At 53.4% G+C, this 22,503-nt stretch overlaps 1 protein-coding gene across 1 annotated transcript; it reads right to left on the reverse strand.

Annotated features, from left to right (window-relative positions):
- Window positions 1-1,311: 1,311 nt before the first annotated feature.
- Window positions 1,312-15,169, reverse strand: SLCO4A1 (solute carrier organic anion transporter family member 4A1; the record flags this gene model as incomplete). The annotated part of the gene is made up of 11 exons (XM_082491349.1): window positions 1,312-1,526; window positions 2,736-2,884; window positions 3,395-3,459; window positions 3,825-4,003; window positions 4,629-4,794; window positions 5,376-5,571; window positions 6,254-6,408; window positions 11,779-11,890; window positions 12,202-12,323; window positions 13,140-13,230; window positions 14,344-15,169. 11 exons carry the CDS (start codon window positions 15,167-15,169, stop codon window positions 1,377-1,379), a joined length of 2,211 nt encoding a protein of 736 aa, XP_082347475.1. The 3' UTR covers window positions 1,312-1,376.
- Between the last annotated feature and the right edge of the window lie 7,334 nt (window positions 15,170-22,503).

Raw genomic sequence — 22,503 nt, forward strand, 5'->3', positions numbered from 1 at the left:
GTTTATGAAAGCATAAATACACAAAATATACAAAAACCATCTACAAAGTAATCCTAAGTAGCATCTGGCACAAAAGAAGCGCCAGTTTTGCAGCTCAGTGACGTAGGTCCCATCCCCGTGAAGGCGGTTTATACAGCGTGGGACTCCAGGGGCCGGCCCCAGCCCTGCCCGCAGCGGTACCCGGATGGTACCCGGATGGTACCCGGATGGTGTGGCTGTGCAAACACCGGCAGACGAAGCACTGACCTCTCCTGGGCTGGGCTGGGAGGGAAGCCTGACATACGCCCACCCAAATTCCACTTCTCCCCCCTCCTCAGAAAGGTCCTGGTCGATATTGCAAGTGCACATTCAAAGGTCATTTTGGGAACGCTGCCCTCTCTGCTCGCGAGCAGGCCGGCTACAAGCCGGCATCCCCTTGCCGCAAGGCAGCCCAGCGTTACGGCCAGCTCTCCCGTAAGCTCTAGAGACAAACGAAATTCATTCCGACTTTCCTCATCCACCCAAACCCCACACCTCTACCGAGCGACCGAAGCGAAGCATTGCATAGATCTGTATCTCCTGTCTCCCCCCACCCAGCGCACAGCAAGCAAGAAGTTCAAGTTTTGCACAGGACGTGACAAAAGGCATCACCTTTAAACAACGTGAGAGGAAAACAAAAACTAAAGACGTGTCACCACGGTGTAAACCCTGCGATGAAATGAGGCAGTGAGCGCACAGTGCTCGGCAGCTCTCGGGGACGGCCGCCTGTAGTGTACGGATGGATTTGGTAGATAAATCTCACCTCGAAGTTACCTCCCATGGCACGGTAATAACGAGTTTGCATAATTAGATAACCCGCTCCCGAGCAAAAGGAGCGATGCTATGCGTCGCGGGAAGGAGGAGGACACTGGCGGGGCCGTCTGCTTGGCATACAGTAGTTTACAGGCCAGTCGTCCTCTTTGCATGGTGGACCGGAGGACAGCGGGGCTCTCTTCAGGCTTAGGAAGTCCAACAGGAGTTCTGCTACAGTCGGCTTTACCATTGAGCTATTAGGGACCAGATCCTCTGGCGGTTTAAACCCCACGCACTCCATTGGAGCTACTGGTGCTTATTTCCACGAGTGGAGAACGCGGTCCTTGCTTGTCACAGACAGAGAATAAAGCTACGGTAGCCCTTTCTTTAAATAAAATTAAATAACCGCATATGGCGTCAGCGCACAATTTCAAATGTGCTTCTGCTGTTGAGAACACAGCAAGCACACCAGTGGTTAATTAAATTATTTCTCTTGAACTAAAAAAGTGATAATAGTACTATTAATTTAAAAACCCCCTCGGGACTGCAGAATGTCTTCTCGGCGTATTTTTGACACTGCGAAAGTCACTTCAACGCCTACAGCGCTATATATCTTCTTCAGCCGGCAGCGAAGGTTTGTGTTCCTGGAGGTCACAGTTGCCATTGTCAGACGCGTCCGAGCTGCCCGGAGCCGACTCTGCCGGCGGGGGCTTGTAGAGTAAACAGGCGACTATAAAGAAGGTTGTCCCGAGCACCTGCAGCCATGAAGACATCCTGTCACACTCCGCTCCCCCTAAACCCAACGCGCCCAGCCCTCATCTGGGACGACATTTGCTGAGCGGGCTTTGGGGAGGAGATGATGAGGGTGAAGGTCAGCCTGGGCGGCACGCCAGCGTGGGCAAAAATGTGAATTTAGCCAGTCCCACAGCAATCATAGAATCATAGGGTTGGGAGGGACCTCTGGAGATCATCTAGTCCAACCCCCCTGCCAGAGCAGGGCCACCTTACAGCAGGTTGCACAGGAACGCGTCCAGGCAGGTTTGGAATGTCTCCAGAGATGGAGACTCCACCACCTCCCCGGGCAGCCTGTGCCAGTGCTCTGCCACCCTCGAGGTAAAGAAGTTCCTCCTCGTGTTTAGGTGGAACTTCCTATACTCAAGTTTGTGCCGGTTACCTCTTGTCCTGTCACTGGGCACCACCGAAAAGAGCCTGGCCCCATCCTCCTGGCACCCACCCTTTAAGTATTTATAAGCATGGATCAGGTCCCCCCTCAACCGTCTTTTTTCCAGACTAAAGAGACCCAATTCCCTCAGTCTTCCAATGGGACGGAGAGAATTTGGAAGGCTGTTGAGCCCCACAGCAACGGGACGGAGAGAATCTGGAAGACCGTTCAGCCCCAGACGGACGCCTGGAGCACAGCGCCGCGCAGACCGGCAGCACCCGAGCCACTCGCTGGACGGCTTCTGAAAGCCTCTTTATCCCAGCAGCTGCTGAACGCCGCTATCTAGGGCAAGCGCTTGTTTGGGAGCAGTTAAAATGAGGGGTTTTGGGTCATATATAAGAATCACAGAGCTCAGCGCTCTTATTTTCTAGCAGCGATCGGGGAACGGTTATTTGCAGCCTGCCCGCAGCGCCGGCCCTCACTCTCGCTAACGCACTGTAGTTATATATTTTGCTCCATTTCCAGCAAAAATCACTTTGGTGGCTGTTGGGAGATATTTCATACGGTGCAACAGAAGCTGTGAGCCTAGAACGTAACGGGGATTTAAGAGAATGCTGGAGCACCATTAGCAAACGGAGCTTTTGCCGTCCCCGAGAACATTTCTTGAGTGAAAGTCTGATTTGGAGCGAAGGGGGGTTAGATCAGGACAACCCAGTTTTGTAAAATTCTCTCCCAGAGCAAAGCGCTGTCTCCCAAAGACCCGCTCGCTTTACCAGAGCGTGAAGTTAACAGGCAGCGTCACCTTGTAGACCAGTCCAGCGACGAGGGTGTATCGGCTCATGGCTGAGTTCTGGTACACGTAGCAAGAACCTTGCTCGCCGCACTGGTCCTGCCACAGCAGGCAGGATTTATCGATCATGGACCCGAAGGCGATGGGGCCAGGGATGCCTCCTGCGGGGAGAGAGAGTGGACCTTCAGCCTGGGCAGCAGGGTGCTTGCAGAAAAGCACCAGGCTCCGCTGCTCTGGTAATCAAGCAAACTCGTCCTGCAACATCTAGAGCCACCCAAAAGACGTTGAGTTTCAAGACCTGAGAGTCCAGCGAGTCTTTTGACCACCCTGACCTACATGTTGCACAAGAGCCGAGAGACAAACGCAGAAACTTCAATGCCTCTTCTCCTTTTTTTCTTAAAATAAGGACACGTTGCCAGGACGGTGCTCCTCCACCCCACCCGTGACGTGTTACAGAACCCTTCATTCAGTTTGCAAACCATATGCAAAGGGAATATGGTTTTTCTGAATGACGGCAAACAAGAGAAAACAAAACATCCTCCTTTCAACAGCGCGTGTCCTACCCCCTTCTTTTCCAACCCGACCTGTTTTGTTCTTAGGCAACACAGCTCGGCACACGCTCCACAAAGCCAACGGACCGTACCGATGCCCAAATTCACCCTGCACCGTACCTAGGGTTCGTACTACAATCCACTGGATCCCGAGTGCGAATGACCTTTGCCTGTCGGAAACACACCTGGGGAACAAGAGAGGATTGTTTAGAACCGCTGCCAGGCTGCACGGCACCTCCCCGCCACACACCTGGGGCCTCCATCCCCTCTGAAGATCGAGGTTCCCCGCCGGTGCAACGTCCATCCCCACCGCCACTGCAGACTGGGACGCACATGTGGGCGTCCCGTGTCAGGGGACAGAGCTGCCAATGCTAAAATTGGCTCTCCCAGCTAGACGGGGAAGGGAATTAGTCCTGACGTCTCTGGACCGCCCTAACAAGGTGGTTTCCATCACACCTGCCCCACGGTTTGAGGCAGCAGGATGAAGCGGAGAGGGGGACACTGGGGCGTCTTGCAGCGCTGGCGGAGGACAAGGCGATCCCGTGCTTACCGCAGAGTGGCGGTCAGGGCAGGAATACTGCTCAGGAAGGTGAAGAGGATCACCACGAACATGAAGAACAGGAGCAGGGGCTTTTTCGCGCAAGAGGAGGTGCATTTCCCCGCCTCCGCCTCCGCGTCGCCGGGGCCGGGCAGGAGGGTTTTCTCAACGCAGCTACACTCGCGATAGACCTGGGAAAGAAAGGCTGGTGGGCGCTTTGCGAGGGAGAACGGTGACAGTCAAAGCTGGGCTTCGAAGAAAAGAGGGCAGAAAGCAGACGATTTTGGTCCTAGAGCCGAGCAAAGCAGAAATCAAGCTGCATTCCTGACACACCTCTGGTTTGGAACAGGTTGTTAAATAAGAGAAATTAACTTTGCCAGGCAGGTCTTGAATGCTCAAGGTCATCATTACTCTTCTTGAGCCTTTGCCTGTCTCACTGAGTGACGTGCTGGAGGGATGAGGAGGTACACCACCTCCACTGAAGACCCAAAATAAGCATCAGGACGGGAATTAGGTGCCCGCTGAGCTCCTCGCCTGCCTGGGTGATCTACCACGGATTTTGGAGCAGTTTGACCCAGAGCGAGGCAAAACCAAACTTGGGCACATGGAGGGAAGCAAAGCAGGGCGGCCTCAGGTTACCTTCTGCCTTCATCCCAGGTGGCGCCGAGAGCATCCTCCACCTGCGCGGGGCTGTCTCTGCCTTTTACACTGCTTTGCAGCAAAGCTCAAACCCGCGGAGACTTTTGCAGAACCAGCCAAAACAGGGCGAAGAAGATGCGCCACCACCTTGTTAACACACAGTGCTTTCAGACGTACCTTCTTGCCATTCCTGAGGTTTTCAGACACTTCTTTGCAGCCGGCGTGGCAGGGAGAGTAGTACATAACGTCATCGCTCCCGCAGACAGGGCTGTAGGTCTCCCGTAGGCAGCCGCACTCGGCGTTGCAGGCTGCTGTCAGGTTGAGGTGACCACCGGGCAAAGCGCTACGGGAAACACGGGAGCAGTCAGTGGGGAGACACCGAACAGCGTTTTCCAGGGGGAAACGGGTAGAGCAAGAGAAGCAGGACGGGGGACGGCAGGAGATGCGCTGGATGCCCAGGTAGCGTAAAGGCAGGCTTGGGAAGGGTTTCACCTCACCCAATTTTAACCATGAACGGGAATCGTGCCCTGCAGCTGTGTCTTTCCCGCAGCTACCGAGGGATTCTAAGTGACCGGCTCACAGGGAGACACCCCCATTTGGAGAGGAGCTTCCCACTTTTAGTCCAGCTTATCTCCCTGGATAGAGATGGGGGACACTGTGAAGGCAACTGAAGAGCGGAGCGTCTCACACTCCGGCGCTGCTCATCTCCCCTCCCTCACTAAAGAGAGAGTCTCTTCCATAAACTCCAACCAGATGCACAAATTAGGACATCTATGTTCTGGGTCTCACCCTCAGTATCTGCCTGTAAGACTTCCATCACCAACACATTCACACATGACTACCACCAGCACTGCGTTTTTGGAGTTATCCTTCTATTCTGACCAGGGCCCCGCAGCAGGAGACAGACGGGATGATTGTTATTACCTTCCCTCGTACATCTGGGTTACTCCTGCCATCGGCATGTTAGGGCAGTGAATGAAAAAAATGAATATAGCCAGCAGACTTGACACTGTGCAAAGCAAACACAATTTGATGATTCCTGAACAGCGGAGTTTAAATTTATTCACAAGGAATCCTCCCAGGAATGTGCCTCCCCCTCCGGCTGGCACAACCAGATAACCTGAAAGAAGGGGAAAAAAAAAAAAACAACCGACAAACCACAAGCAATTTTAGAAATGTCAGCGAGGAGTTCTCACGGCTGAATACATTAACTGCAGTGTGTCTGCACGAGAATAACCCCTTGGTTGCTGCGTGGCTTCTTGGTGGGAGTTCAGTGGGCGGTCCTCCACAGCAGCTCAGATAACATGCCATGAACCCGTTCAGGCACCTTTTCCTACCCAGGTACCTTCCAACAGACACTTTGAGGAGCACATCACGAGCATTGATGCTTGTGGGACACCAATTCCTTGGTCTACGACACGGCAGCCAAGTGAGGATCCTCCCAGTTGTGGGACGCTGACAAAATACATCCCCCAGTTCAGACAGCCCTCGTTAGAGGAAACGTTTAGTTAATGTTTCCTAGTGATGCGCTAGAAGGAACAGACTACAATTATTTTGCCTTCCTCTAGAGGGTAACAGATGGCTACAGAAGTGACACGTTTCTTCCTGATGTCAGTAGACACAGCTCTGAAAACACACTCGGTGCAGATGTGCTGATGGGAAACGATCCTATCTAATAGCCGAAGACGATAACCGCTCTGTAAATGAACAGCAGAGCGTGTTTGTCTCCATTCTACATGAGCTACAGTGCTCTTGTACCTGTAGGCAAATGGGAAAACATTGCAAAAACCCGGTTTCCTTACCAAAAAAGGTAGCAGCTTCAGAGGCACTTAAACTAAACTGAGACTCCAGGAACTTGGGCCCAAACGTGGACATCCCAGCAATGAGGGTGGCTTCGGTCGCTCCCGCTAAGCAGAGGAAGATGAATGTGGGGTTCTTCAGAAGCAGCAGTACTGATCTGGGAAGGACAAACATACTGGAATTGAATCAGCGCTTACCCTGGCCGTCTTTTATAACCCCGCTGCCTACAGCCAACCACCAAGAGAACCTGAGGAACGTCAACCCAACCCCTAAAATGGGAGGGAATAATCTGGGACTCTTCTCTGTGGATCTCGCGAGGGCATCAGATGGCTCTATTTACCTCATGTACATGTTCAAAATGCGCAACAGTGTGTGGATGTGATATAATCCACACTCAGGGCTCCCATGACATGTACATGGATGGTTTCAGTGGTAATTTTCCAACATTCAGGGGCAGGCTGAGTATCTTCCACTCCTAAATGGGGCAATACAGACAGGACACCACTCCTCACAAAATCTCAATCATTTCAAGGTTTCTTTAGTCCCCGACGGCAGTTATCTTGGGACTCCTGACTCAAACAACCGAGAGCAGGGAACAAAGCTGTGTTACATCCTCGAGCCCTCGTCTACACACATGCTGCTCATGCGCACCCACGGCCTCAAGAGAATAACAGTCTCTGAGAGCCACGGATGTTCTGCAGCTCGGGGGAAATACCAAACAAGCCTTTCCATATGGAGGAAGCACCTCCAAGACACCTTATATCCCACTGGAAAAGAGAATGCAATCTTTCTCCCGCAGTCTAAGCGCAGTTTAACTTTAAGCTTAGTGTATAAATTGAGCAAATACATTTTCTTTTCGACCCACTGGGATTTAGCAGAGAGCCGTAGATATGCCTGAAAAATTGCCACGTGTCGTTTATATGCGGAAAGACGATCCAGCAACGATTCCATCTTGGAGACACAGAAATGCCCTCAGGCCCACGGGATGGTCTCAATTATCTCCCACTATCTCGGATATTGGACTAAGAGGGCTGACACTGCTTTGCAGGGACCGTTTTGTAACGAGCTTCAAATTCTGCCACGTGCCTTCCCCCGAGCCTGGACCGCACCGGCATCAGAGATCACCCCACCGCGGAGACGGCCACAACCCCACCACCCCGCAGCCACAGGGACGCCGTGGGACGCTCGCTGAATTGAAAGGCGCCGTCACTTATCCCCTGGAGGAAATGGGAAATCGGAGAAAACCCACTGTGGTACAACCGAGCGAGAGACGTGCGGAGGCTCAGCACTGGATTTATGCAACTTTACCCGCATAAAGTGGAGAACGTCATTATAGCTAAAGAACAAAGAAGCTTAAAGACAGAAATACCACACGTTCTTACACCTTGATTACAGGGGGCTTTACGCCAACCATTGTATAGCTGTTGGGATTAGTTTAATTTACGGAACTATTTTCCAGGAATGATCTTTACGACTGTGCTTTATTTGGAAGCAAAAAGCATGTCTTAGTGGGTAAATACTCGGGAACCTTGTGGCTGATGTAGAAATTGTACAATGCCTTCACCTTTCTACAGTTCAAGAGAAAAGAGAGGAGTGGTTCCCTGGCACTCGCGTGACTTCGTGCCCGTTGGCCAAAGGTTACAGGTTAGATTTGCAGACAGCAAAACGCAGAGGAACTCCTTTCAGCGCCAAGGGTAAGAGTTTACTCATGTAATTTAAGCTATTTATAGACAGAAAATGTAGTTGTGAGGAGCTACGGCATATAAAACCTTAACAAAGTCAACACAGACCTTTTCATTGCTATCAGTAGGATTTTAATCACGCCCAGAAACCACCTAACTCCCGAATAGTCTTTGACTGTGCTCAGTTCTTGCAGCCAAAGGGATTTCAGGAAGCTCAGCACTGCCAAGAGAAGAATCCCACCATCTATAAAGCTTGATCCTGCAAGTTTTTACGGATATGGGCACATATAGAATCATAGAATCATGGAATTGTCTAGGTTGGAAGAGACCCTTGGGATCATCGAGTCCAACCATCTACCCTACTCTACAAAGTTCTCCCCTACACCATGTCCCCCAACACCACATCTAAACGTCTCTTAAACACATCCAGGGACGGTGACTCAACCACCTCCCTGGGCAGTCTATTCCAATGCCCGACCAGGTATAGGTTCCCCTTTCTCGTGTAATGGTCCTGTGGAGTAGGTTGGGACCGCCTGTGCAGTCAGAGCCCGCCCCTCCGAGGAGCGACAGCATGCCCAGGACACCCCAGACTGAAACGGAGCACGGCCACGAACTAATGAGTCAATAACGGCAGACGGGTATTTATGCAGTCTTGGAGCGTGTGAACAGGGACTTTTCCAGCGTGCAGAAATGACACCTTCCGTCACCGCCGCCAAGGGAAGGGAGGGCAGCACGTACGTCCCGCAGGAATGTACAGCGACCTCCCTCCTCCAGGCACAGAAGCTCTAGTAAAGCCGCAAGACGAAGCCAAGCACCGCTCTGCCAACCGACCCAAGCGGCACGAGGGAAATACTGACCGTAGCTTCTCGTGTCGAAGACCAGGGCCGGACACACTGGCGAGTGACCCTCAGCAGTCCTGGCCCACAGCCAGCTAGGACAAAGCCTCCGCTCCCGGCACAGCTCTACGTGTCTTCTGTTTGAACCCCTCTGCACTGACAGGCGGGGTTATTTCGTGAGAGCGATCATATGGAACCAGAGCAAGGAAAAAGCTATTTTATCAGGCGTTTCCAACCCAAGAATTAAGACAGAAGTCTGTTCAGTGCAGAGGGGCGAGCTGGATGGGCCGCATTCCCGTGAGCTCCGGCTATTAGGCGGCACCGTGAACACAGTAATTCATTAAGCTCACTTAGAAAGGACCTGAGAGCACGGCAGAGTATTTCATTCCATCGGTATCTCTGCTTATCTTTGTGAGACTTTCCCTGTCCGTACTGTGAGAGAACGCGTAGCACCCGGTCCCTCCCTAAAACAAAAGCCACAGTGTCCTTTGGCCTCGCTCTCCGGCCCGGGCCACGCGTCCCCGGGAGCCGCACGCACAGATGTGATCTCCTCTCTAATGCAAGTTTCCAGAATAGCAACCCTTTAAGGCACTTCCCTTTTATTAATCAAAACCAGGGAACACAAAAGCCTGTTGGGTTTTTTTTTTCCTTTCAAACGAAAACCACACTGAGGTCGGGACTGACCTGAGCTATTTGATACGAGTTGCCCACCTTTGGGTAGTTGTTTTTCGGGAAGGAGGGGTGAAAGAAGAGGCTCCCGGCGGAGGACCAGCTCCGTACCCGCTGTCAGACAGCCTTCACCCCGAAACAGTGGGAGCTTTGTTCCAGATAAGCAAGAAAAGCATCAACCACTGAATTTCACCCCTCTCTACCACCCTGTTTGTGTTGGGTTTAGTCATAACCTTATCATTATTTAAATGCAGGTTTTGAATTTAATTTCCGTGCGGAGAATAAGCCCCGACCTCGGAAAATGGCACCCAGTCAAGAATGCCATTTAATAACAGTATTGAAATCTGTTCAATGTAATATTCTCCATAAAACTGCCTTAACCCCTGGAAAACTTCCTACAAAGTCTTCAAGAGTTTCAGACCGACGTGAGCAGCAGCACCGGCACAACACAGAGCGACCGCTGCCGAAAACTCCCGCGCTGAGCACCTGCCCCGATCCTCTGCTGCCAGCAAATACCACAGCTAAAGTTCAGAAGTAATTGCTGGCACCAGCACGGGGTTGGCAACTCCGAATGTTTGCCTTTGTGTGGGGCAGCCGTCACGCACGGCCGCAAACTCCTCTCTAAGGAATAAAAGAAATAAATAAAATCCCTTTATTGACTGCAAGCTCCGAAAGGAATCGACACCCACATATCCCTGCAACATCCACAGCGGGCACAGCAGCTAAAGCCAAGCTGCAAATAAAGCAGCACCTCTCCCCTGCCCTCCACTTACAGGATCCTGCAATCCCAGAGTGGTGGGGGCTGGCAGAGACCTCTGGAGCCCCCCCAGTGCCACCCCCCGCCAGAGCAGGGGCACCTCCAGCAGTGGCACAGGACACCTCCAGGCGGGTTTGGAATGGCTCCAGAGGGGGAGACTCCCCCCCTCTCTGGGCAGCTGTGCCAGTGCTCTGCCGCCCGCACGGGAGAGAAGTCCCTCCTCAGGTTGGGATGGGACTGCCCATGGTCACGTTTGTGCCCGTTCCCTCCTGTCCTGTCCCTGGGCACCACCGAAGACGGACTGTTCCCACCCCCCGGCACCCGCCCTTTGGGGATTTATCAGCGTTGATAAGATCCCCCCTCAGTCTTCTCTTCTCCAGACCGAAAAGCCCCACGTCCCTCAGCCTTTCCTCGTAAGAAAGGTGCTCCAGTGCCCTCATCATCTCCGTAGCCCTCTGCTGGACCCTCTCCGGCAGTTCCCTGTCCCTCTTGACCCGGGGAGCCCCAAACTGGACACAGTGCTCCAGATGTGGCCTCCCCGGGGCAGAGCAGAGGGGGAGGATGACCCCCCTCGCCCTGCTGGCCACACTCTGCTTGATGCCCCCCAGGATGCCATTGGCCTTCTTGGCCACCAGGGCATTTAAATACAACTCAACACACACACCAAAAAAACCCCCAACCAACAAATCATAAGAGCTTTCAAAGCTCCATAGCATATGTTTCCAGGTTAAAAAAGCGCATTTAATTTTGGGCACTGACTCGTTCCCACACAGGATCCCCTTAAGCCATTTCCTACCAAAGCTCCCCGGGTGCAGGCGCGCTCGCCCGCCGCACAGAGCCAAGCGGCGGCTCCGGGATCGGGCGCACTGCTGCGGCACCGCTTCGCCGGAGAGATAAGGAGCAGCAACACATGAAAGGCGGCTGGAAGACGCACAGGCAAAAGAAAAAAGGCGACTAAGAATGAAAGGGAGCGGGAACTGAAAGCTGCAGTGCAGGATATCGTGTTCCCTAGATTTGGAATTGAGCCATAGAAGTTGGGGGGTTTGTTTCCTCTCTTTTCTCATTAAAAGGACAAAATAAGGATCTAACACAAGCAAAAGTAGAGAAAAGGAAGAAAAGCCCCGAGGAGGAGGAGACGGTGTTGGACACCGGACACAAGCAGACGGAGGAAACAACGCCGCTGGGGGGAGGGAAGGAGACGGCATCGCCTGCGCATCCCCTGTCACCTACGGGCTGGCACCGCGCCACTGCCGGCGAAACTCCCCGTGTCGCCTACGACCACAGAGGGACCTCCGCACGTGGACGTGACCTACTGCAAACCACAGGCAGGAGCGGCACCTCGTGCCCCGCTCTCCCACCCCATCCCCAGCACAACTCCTGCTTCAGCCCCCGTCTGCCGAGAGCCCCCGGCCGCTGACGGGACCCGGCGCTTTGCAACCGCCTCTGCGAGAACGCCTCATCCCTACGTTTGGAGAGGGGCAAAACCTTTTTTCTAGCATGGTAGAGAGCAAGCTCAGCCTGGGCCCGTTGCTCTCGCTTCTGGCAGGGCTCCCTGAGCCCCAGCCGCGGGGCGGTGTTCTCACCGAGGCAGATCTTTAACTGTTTTCCCGAAGTCGGGATCCGATGCTTTCTTGTGGCTCCCATCCTTTAGCTGATGAGCCTCCGACACCCTCATAACGATATACCGCTGGGATCCTGCAAATGAGAGGCAAATGGGAACGAGGAGCGGGTGAGATCGGGGACGGGGATGCTGCCGAGGCGGTGGATTTGCAGGGGGAAAATGCAACGCGGCATCCTCCCTCCGCCAGCGGCTGCAGGGGAGCAGCAGGGAAACAGGCAGCTGGAAAGCCGCGGGGGTGAAATCCCTGTAGGAATTACAATTTAAACGCTGGAAGCTCTTCCTCTGCCCCAGCTACACGCGTGCCTAAGGATGCCCGCCCCAAGGGGAGCGTGAGTACCGGGCGGCCCCAGCCCCGGTTCCCCGGAGCCGCAGGGGGGCCACGTACCTGGGAGGCGCTGGGGGTACCCCAGGATGGGGATGGAGATGAGGAGGGAGGCTGCGCCGGCCCCGAGGAAGCCGATCCACCATGCCCCAACCCACAGCGTGTTCTCCGGGGCGATGTCGATCCTGTAAGAAACGAAGCCGAAAGGACACAAGGGAGGGAGGCGGCGGTTTGAGACGGAGCGGGACAGCCCGGCGCGCCTCTCGCCGACGCTGGCAGGGGTCGGGGGACACAGGGGGGGGACACGTCAGCGAAGGAAACCGAGCTCTGGCCTCTCCCACGGCGACCTGCTGGGGATGCCACATCCACCACCCCTCCCGCCACACCAGAGTGCCGCCTGCCTTACCGGAGAGCACACTGCTTAACGAGCCCATCACTTAACGACATCATTTAATTCTCCTTTAACCTCTGGCACGGACATTCCCCTCTCCCCATTTCATTTGTGCTTCGGGGGTTGCTACGACCTTTGCTCCACCCCACAGCCACCCTTTTGCAAGAAAACTGGTGGAAAGAACCCATTCCGTCCCCTGGAAACCCTCTCCCCTTTTTTAACCCATTCACCTGCCAAAGAGCCTGCAAAAAAAGATAAAAATAAATTCCAAATACTAAGAAGGAGGGAGGGACCGAGCGTCCTGGCCGGACGGCCGGGAGGACGAGCAGCGGTGCCGCCAGCGGCGCCTCATCAGGGAACTCATTCAAAAAATTCACCTGCTGCTCACAGCCTCATTAGCGCGGGCAGCGCAGCGTGAGGAAGGATTTAAGCTGACAGGTTCGTCAGCAGTTTTCTTCCATCCCCCCCGAAACTCCGCTCAACACCACGGGCACGTTTCCACCCAGCCACCAGGTCATCGCTCCGAATTATTATCATTATTTTTTTTTTTACCCCAGAGGAAACATATAGCATAAAGGAAAAGGAACAAGATTATTTTTTAGCGACTTACTCTCTGCCAATTTCAGTATAAATATTTAGAAACATTCCTCCTACCAGATAACCCGCTGCAGGCCCAAGGATTGCAGCAGTGTAGAAAACGGCTGAAAGGGAAAATAAGCGCTGTTAGAGGAATAGCAGCATTTCAGCCAGGGATGCTGCGGAGCGCTGCCGGTGCCCAGCACCCCCCGCCCGCCGCGGCGGCCCGATTCCCTCCCGGATCCGGGATGCTCAGCCTCCTGCCGCCTCGCACCCCACTCCCTGAGCCCCTCAGAAACAAAGCCGGACTTTCCACAAGTTTTCCTCTCCCGCTTGTGTCCCAGGGAAACTTTCGCATCCCACCTGGGAATGTTTATAGCGTGGGGCAGGCAGAACCGGTCCACTGGAAAAACATATTTGTGTAGTTACTGCTGTATTATTTAGCAGGGATGTAGCTGACCCCGCTGCCGCATCCCGACTGCCGGCGTGGTGAGCAGCGGCGTTGACTCCCCACTGACAACAGGCAACGTCTGTGCTAAATGCGGCACCACCGGCACTTTTTCTGGCTTGCTGCCGCGGCAAGACCGTCAACTTACGGATCATCTCTTTGTCATCTCCTTCTCGCCCTGCACGGCCCTCTGATACAACAGTATGGGCAGCCTGCCGCACTTGGAAATTGCTAAAAGCTCACCCCTTTTTAGCAATTTCCCCAAATCGGACTGTAAGCATTTGGCAATGGCTGAGCGGTGGGCGATACGGAGCAGAGAGTGGGTGAGCTGAGCCTCCTCCCCTGGTGGGGAGCTGCATCCGAGCAGCCCGGCGACCGTCCCTCCCACGCTGTGGCACCAAAGGGGTGATGTCCCCTCGCACAGATGGGGTATGGCATCATGGTTGTTTGCCAAATTTGGCTAATGCCACACACGTGGCGGGGGAGCTGGAGGGGTCTGCCCAGCTGGTCCCGTGCCGGGAGCAGGAGGCACCTCCTGATCTGCAGGACATGTGCTCCAGCAGTGAAGGTACCCCGCTGCGCCTCCAGGTCCTGCCTATAAATAATGAAACCCTCCCCGACAGCTGCCGCTTCCCTCTGATTACCACCTCACCCCTCATCGGGAACAAAAGCCGGGGAGCGCCCCTGGTGCACCCACCCCCGTGCTCTGTTCGGCGCGGAGGCAGATGGACCGGCTCTCCCTCCCGTCGCCCGGCCCGCGGGTCCCGGCTGCCCCTCCGGCTCCACTCACCAATGTACACAGGGGAGTAGTTAGTCTTGACGTTCTCATCTAAATAGGTGACACCGAGCGTGTAGAGCGGCGTGGCTCCCATCCCGTGTAGGAACTGCCCCAGCATGAAGACGAACATGTAGCTGGAGAGGCTGGAGGCAGCCTGGGCGCAGGGCAGGCTCTGGTTCCACCCGCAGACGCCCACCTCCACCGCCGAACGCGCCTCGTACCGTCCCGTGGTGAAGTGGGGCAAGGCGAAGAGCAGGGAGCCCATGCCCATGACCAGCACGCCCCAACCCAGCCATCGCGGTTTGTGGCCGTTCCCCCCGAAATAGCTGACGAAGGTCAAGCAGACGCACGCCGCGATGTCGTAGGAGCTGGCGATGAGCCCGCTCTGGTAGCTGCGGAGGTCGAAGCGTCGCTCGATGGAGGTGATGACCGTGTTGATGAAGCCGTTCACCGTCATGCCTTGCAGGAAGGAGGCCACGCAGAGGAAGAACAAGACGCCCTTGGACGTGTTGAAGAGCTGTAAGCAGCCGGGGGTGAACCCCCCCCAGCCGCACGCCAGTTCCTCCCCTTCGGCCGACACGTATTTAATCCCTTGGCCGAACTGGGTGCCCTCCTCGCCCGGGGTGGCGGAGCAGAGGGGCTCGGCGCAGGAGTCGGCGGGGCTGGGAGCGCCGGAGGACGCCGTGCCGTTGCTCAGCGGGGTTCCGCACGGCTCTCGCCCGCTCGGGGCGGCGAAGGTCCGGCCGGCCTCGCCGGGAGGGGGAGGCGGGTGGGAGAAGTCGAGCGTCTGAGCGAAACAAAAGCCATTTTTTCCGGTCGAATTCTGGGGCATTGCCATGAACGGGAGCGCGGAGTCGAGCGGCAGGTGGCGGTGGGGCCGGTGGCTGCGGTGGCTTGGCGGGGCGGCGAGGACCTGCCTCACCCGCGAGATACAAATTTTCGGCGCTTACATCAGTAGGGAGATGGCGAAGGTCTGAGCCAGGACCATTGGGATCTGCGAAGAGAGAGTTTTTACACATGCCTTTATATAAAACCGTGCCACAAACCTTCAAATAGTGTATATATTTTTTCATTTTAATAAGCATTAGCATTTCAGTGCGCAGTTCAGCGGGATGTGTGCTCTCCGCCATGGGGTGTGTTGGTACCTCCAGTATCGGGGGCACCATTAACATTACAGAAAAGAACAAAACGTTCAAGAGCGCTAAAAAAAAAGCACCTCTAAAGGCCGTCTCCCTACAGTCTCCCTACCAGCTGAAGCCCCTTACCCCTCCTCCCGAAGAGCCCCTGGTTAGATGCCGGACCCGCACAACCTCCGTCTTTCTCCTTCCCCCCGCAGAGAACGGCGCGCACAGCTACAGGTTCCCCACTGGCGAAAGTCCTTCGGTCTCTCTCTCACACTCTGCCAACAACAGTTTATAATTATCCTGAAAAGTTTCCACGGTCAGATTGATTTGATTCCAAGCCCTCAGATCTGTTTACAACTATTCAGTAAAATCCTTTCTACAACTAATTAGAGTACATGCCATTTCAGAGCGAGCTGGAGGGCAGAGGCAGCTGACTCTAACCTGATTACCCATGCAGACTGCCTTCTTTCAACCCGTTCCTGTGCATCGCAGCACCTGATCATGCCAGCAGCCAAGGGTATTTTTTCTTAAATGCCTCCGCTGAACTATAAATGATGAAAACAGTAAGGTTCTCCTTCGAATGCTGGTCTTAAATATGCAAAAAAATGCTAGGCAAGAATAGAATAGGACAGGATAGAATTAGAATTAGAGTAGAGTAGAGTAGAGTAGAGTAGAGTAGAGTAGAGTAGAGTAGAATAAACTTCAGTTGGAAAGGACCTACAACAAGCCTCTAGTCCAACTGCCTGACCAATTTTTGGATGACCAAAAGTTAAAGCCTGCTGGTAAGGGCATTGTCCAAATGCCTCTCAAACACTGACAGGCTTCAAGAGGTTCCTATAAAAAAGTTACACTTGAGATGGCAATCAGCCTCATCCGCAGGGAACAGGAAAAATCATAGAATCATAGAATGGTTTAGGTTGGAAGGGACCTTGAAGACCACCCAGTTCCACCCCCCTGCCCTGGGCAGGGCCACCTCCCCCCAGCCCAGGTCGCTCCCAGCCCCGTCCAACCCGGCCTTGAACACCCCCAGGGATGGGGCAGCCACAGCTTCTCGGGGCACCCTGCGCCAGGGGCTCACCGCCCGCACGGGGAAACATTTCTTCCTGATATCTAAATCTCCCCTCTTCCAGTTTGAAGCCATTCCCCCTCATCCCATCACTCCATGCCCTTGTAAAAAGTCCCTCCCCAGCTCTCCTGGAGCCCCTTTAGGCACTGGAAGGGGCTCTGAGGTCTCCCCGGAGCCTTCTCTTCTCCAGGCTGAACCCCCCCACCTCTCCCAGCCTGTCCTCCCAGCAGAGGGGCTCCAGCCCTCGGATCATCCTCATGGCTCTCCTCTGGCTCCGCTCCAACAGCTCCATGTCTTTCCCATGTTGGGGGCTCCAGAGCTGGAGGCAGTACTCAGGTGGGGTCTCACTGGAGCGGAGCAGAGGGGCAGAATCCCCCCCTCGCCCTGCTGGCCACGCTCCTCCTGCTGCAGCCCAGGACACGGTTGGCCTTCTGGGCTGCCATCGCGCATTGCCGGCTCATGGTGAGCTTAAATGGCATTACTTAAATGGGCATTACTTTTCCCAACAAAACGAACCATGTTCAGATCGCTGTAGCAACCTGGGAATATTGCAGCCCATGGTGAAGAAACTAATACTCATCTGTGTGTTGCTGGAAAAACTTATTGCCATTTGCTTGGTAGATAATGGTGTGCGTGAGTGCCGATGTGCTTCCCTGTGCCGGCGGTTCTTGCAGGCACCGGGGCAGGAGGACACGGCAGAACGGGATGCTCAGAGCAGCATCCAGGTCCTGCTCCCACCCCAGAAGCCCAGAGCACACACCCCACAAACTTGAAACACTCAGGTCTGGTCCTTAAGGTAAGTTAAACACCTGAGATCCAGTTTGCAAATCATTCTATCTCAATGACCCCGCAGGGTGCGCAGAATATTTCAGGGTCCAGATTTCGGCAGGCATTTGGTGACAGCGCAGGGCAGGGGGCGTTTGGCAGCCAGAAGGGCACTGCTCTCCAGGTCCGGCCAGAATTCTCCGGTAACTTCTACCTTACCTGGCTGAGTACGGCGCGGGAGAACTTGGATGTGTAACGTGTAAATGCAAAAACTGACTTGCAGGCGTTGCCATTTTGCTGCAGAGACAAACTGTTGTAATGTGTTGGCACAAAAAGACAACGCCTTGGATGCAAGGCTGTATTTCTTCGCTTTTTCGTCCCTCCAATGTTCCTGTGGCTCTTACGCTGTAAATCTGTTTCCTCATCTTCGGATGCAATATTGGAAGCAATAAATAAGAGCGCTTCAGCACTCTAACTTTATTAAAGGCAGAAGCGATGATTAGGTCCCGGATCAGGCTCTAAGGGGCGGAACCGGTGGTGTTACCCCCCCGTAACTCAGACGCGCCTCCTGCGCGGCCGCCGTCAGCTGCACGCTTCCCGCAGCAAACAGGAGTCTGCCGGTCCATCTCACTGCACTTGTACCGGTTGCGTGGCCGGGGACCGACTTTGCTATCACTGGTTTCAGGAGACAGAAAAAGCCCATCTCTGTCCGTCAGCCGACGAGACCAGGAGCCAAGAGCTCCCAAACACCTTCACCCCGGAGGAAACACTCCTCCTGCCTCTTTACCAGCCCCGAGATATCTCCTTTGATACTTCATGAATACATATTGATATTTCATGAGTCATGAAAGAGATTCCAGCTTTTCATTAAAGTTTTCTGTTCCGTGAAGTGGCGGGAGTGTGGGCCACCGGACCCAGGTGACCACAGCGTCCTCCCCTTCAACTTTGGTTACCCCCACTCCTACTTAACAGTCAACACGGGGTGAAACTTTTCCGAGAAAGCAACCAGTCTTTCTGCCAAGCAGCAGATGTTTCCCCCCCCACAGAAGCCGCCTCTGCCCCCCGAGCCCGCGTCCTGGCCACCTCCCGAGGGACCTGGGCTAACGACTCCCAGCCAGGTGCTCTGGGCAAGAAGCCTGTCCCGGCTCTGCGCTCTCCACCGAGCTGCTTTCCATCTCTCAGAGCATTTATAAACTGGCAGTGACACATTCACTGGGAATATTAGCTTTCACGGGAGCCATATGCCACTTTAGAGGACAAAATGGAATCTTTAGGGAAAAAAAAAACCCCCAACCAGCCTCACGCACTTCCTAATCATTCTTATTCATCTGAGCCATCCGTTTATTGCTTCCCATTCATCGCTGGTTTTAATGACTCAGCTGGTGATTTCTTGCTTACACTGAATCAGTCCCAACGCTATTATCTCGCAGCTATAGATTTACTCATTTTGCTCCAAGATTTTAACTCATTTTTTTTTAGCCGTACAGCTGGTTCCAGACTGCCGACATTACTAAGTCAACACAACACAACTAGCAGGAAACGAAAGCCTACGACTTACATGGCGTGATGAACTCTGTGAAGATTTCCCCCCCTCCCCCTAATATTTAGCATTAAATCAATAGTAAAACTTACAAGCTTTTCATCAAGTGATCCTTTAAAAAGTCACAGGACCAATTAAAAACATTTTGTGTCTCTGCCGAGGACTGCAATTAGACTAATGTTACAAATTAACCCATAATGGACATACAAAATAACCCCATTTGCTGAAGCACGCCCAGTAATAGTCAATCTTCCCTTTCGCTCTATGGTTTTTGACTTTTATAGGGTATTACTGTGGCAAATGACATCTATTCATAATTTCTCCTTTCCATAGCTGCGCACAGTTTACGGTTTACGAGCAGACTTAATAATTTTTTCAATTCTATGGCATACACGGAGACGTTTGCCAAGGAGCAGGAACGGGGGATTAAAAATGGCGAGAAAATGCCCTGTAAACCGGGGAGGAGCGGCCCCAGGCGATGCTCGGTGGCTGTGCTGGGCAGTCCCAGTTACTCTCCTCCACCTGTGAGGGAGCCTGACCTTATCAAACAGGTACTTTGACTTTGGGCAAAGCCCACATCCAAGTACCAAGCTCACGGTACTCCAGAAAGGGACAGATTCCTCTGGGTTTGTACACTTAATTTCTCTTGGTACCACATACTGATTTTTTCTCGGGCCGTTTGGCTTCAGAGGATTATCGGTACTACTTCTGTCACAGCCGCTGAACACCACATGGATGAAATGTAACCCACTCGCTGGTGTAGGCACGGGGGAGCCCCCCAGAAGTGAGATAAACCCAGGTCCAGGTCCTGTGAACGGGGCTTGTCCTCAGGGCGCTGGTTCAGTTAAAGGGAGATAAAAGTGCGCCTGGGACGACTGGGTCATTCACGTGCAACGTTGAATTGTTTTCCTGGCAGCTGAGGAACCGACCCACCTCACACCACCTGAGCACCTTGCATTTTTTAGCATCGTTTTGAAAAAGCACCCCTTTGGTCCGGCAACACTGAGGATGCTGCTGCGGCCGAGCGCGGCACCGGCACCAGCCCGGAGCCTTTCGTAAGCGATTCCTACAGGAAGAGCATCGTCCTGCGCAGACAGACGCGGTTCAGGAGCGAGGGGCACACCTGAAGAGCATCCAGCCGCCCGTACGCCCACGGCCGTGCTCCCCGCCGGTGCCGCAGGGACAGCTGAGGTGCAGGGGAGGAGGTATGAAGAAGCGAGAGGAGTTCCCTGGCCCACCCCTCACGCCGGAGACGTGTTTTAACGTGATTAATCCCACCGGAGGCTGAGGCACGGAAAAGAGCAGTAGAAACTGGCTTTAAATTATCATATAAGCAAGGACACATTTATAATGAAACAAATTCCAAGTAGCAAAGCTTAGCGCTCCCAAGTCCTTTGTATGTTTTCCAAGCGCTTTCCGTTTGCTGGCAAATTAATGCAATAATACGCAAGAAATCAGGAAGGTGGCTTGGATAATTTTCAATTAACTGCTTGAAAATGCTTTGAAGATAAACCTAGCCAGATTTTCTGAGCTTACTTATTTGTTCCAGCTTATCTGTGCGAATACAATTGGCTGCAGCTGCCTTAGACCATCTTTAAAAACTTCCAGTGCCGACGCACAAAGCAGATTTCACCGAGCCACTGTATTCTGACATAGCAAAGATTAGCCAGACAAAGGGTTCTTTGATGCGATAATACCTAACTCACTCTCCCTAATGTCGCTCTCGCTTATTACATCTTTTTCCTAGCCGTGAGTTTGGCGAGTGGCGAGGTTTTCACGCCGGCGCGGTCCTGTGCTCGCCAGCCCGTGGAGCTGAGTGCCTCCGCGGCTCTTCCAACGCAGACACACCGCCCGCATTTTCCCAGCGTCGAACCCTGCCCGCAACAGGGAATTCTTTTCCAGCGTTTGGATTCTTACAACCCATCTAAGGATGTTGAATATTCAGGATAATATTTCCGCCATTAGTCAGCTTTTCCCTATGACTACTTTAGTTCCTATAGATATCTCCTCCGTTTCCCTGCAGAAGACGCAGATCCAGGCAAATCGTACATGATACAAGAAATGAAACAAAATGAGCAACGCCCAAATGAAGAATGCAAGACACGATTCTCTGCTGCTTCTAAAGATAGGAGCAATAAAAATGCAAATAAAATGCAACGTCCCGTGTTACGCAATGCAAGGATGCTGAGTACAGGATAAATAGAATAGAATAATGCTGACATCTACCATGGTTTATGGGAACTCACTTTTTTCATTCTTCTGGTTTGATCAGTATGAAGGTGAAAACAAAAAGGGAAAACCAGAGGAAACGACACCATCAAACTCCGTGGAAGCCACACCGCAAAAAGACGGATTTGGCACAAATAATACGAGGCCCTTCGTATTAGGTAGGCGGTGTGTCGACATTACGCAGAATTACTGCACCCTCCTCAGAAGTAGAGGGCAATAGTTATCGCTGCAGCAGCAAAGCCTTTACATGGGCTTTGCTCTTTTCACTGAGATATCGCCTTCATCTGGCTTTTTTTTTTTTCCTACTGAATGATCAATCCATGTATTACACAGGCAGCACTCCGCTTGCAGCGTATCGGGAATCTATTTTTGGCTTGATCGTAAGAGAGCAAAAGCATAAACATAATCAGGCTCAGAGCCAGAACTATTTCTACCCTTACTCGGGCCACTACCCCCTCTTCTATTGTCACCCGTTCAAAAAAGCCTAGCGAGATCTGCACATTTCCACAGCCGTGCTACTCTTCCGCGCCTGTGCTACCGCCGCCGGCGAGCGAGGAGCTCTCAGAGGTGGGTTTCACGTGAACCTTTCCTGTTGAAGAACCATTCCTTCATGGGGTCTTAATGCCTTATTCCTTTCAAATGGACCAAGGGGATCAAAATTTGGAGGTGAAATCCAAATCTAAAATCCCCAATTTCTGCCGCAGCCTGGGAAGAAATCTCTGCGATACCCTGGGGCATCACGCAGTGCCGCAAAGGGAGAGCAGATGCGGCACGGGGCACAGCCTCCGCACCGCCTCTTTGACACACTGGGGACAAAGGGGGCTGGAGGTCAACGTCCAAGTGACCTAGTACTTCACTGCTTCCTCAGACAAGATGGCCTTCCAACCCCTCTCTTCCATAGTTAGTGGCCTTTCTGGGGAAAAACACGTACCACGACGCCGTATTGCTCTACCAGCCAACGACAGTCTTTAGCTTGAGCTTTTTATGGCAAGTTCTCCAGCTCGACCCGATGTCGGTGGGCTGGATGCCCGCCCGCTCCTCTCTCAGAGCAGACAGCACAGAGCTGAAGGGAGCACATCAGAAGACCTAAGCGCCTCCTGGAAAAAGAAACTTGCTGATCATCAGCCGTCCCCCGCAACCGTCGCCATCCTCCGCGAGCACAAGAGCACACGCGTCCGTGCGATGGGCAAAGGGACGAAACACTGCGTCAAGTGGGAGCCCGAGAGAGCCAGAAACCGTAGGAAGGATTCAGCCGAGGGAAGAGGATTTCCCGCACAAGCCCGCTTTTTTTTCCAGATCAGCAAGTAACAGCTTCCCCACACAGCCCCCGGAGCACAGGCTCACTGGTGCACACCGCTTAGCCTGCATCGCGTTTAACACCCAGCGCTGCTCTCTAATCCTCCTAGGTATTAGTCTTGAGATTCCTGCCAAGCACGGGAACAGCACGG

Source organism: Vanellus vanellus (genome assembly GCF_965231255.1).
Source record: "Vanellus vanellus genome assembly, chromosome: 15".
Lineage (NCBI taxonomy): Eukaryota > Metazoa > Chordata > Aves > Charadriiformes > Charadriidae > Vanellus > Vanellus vanellus.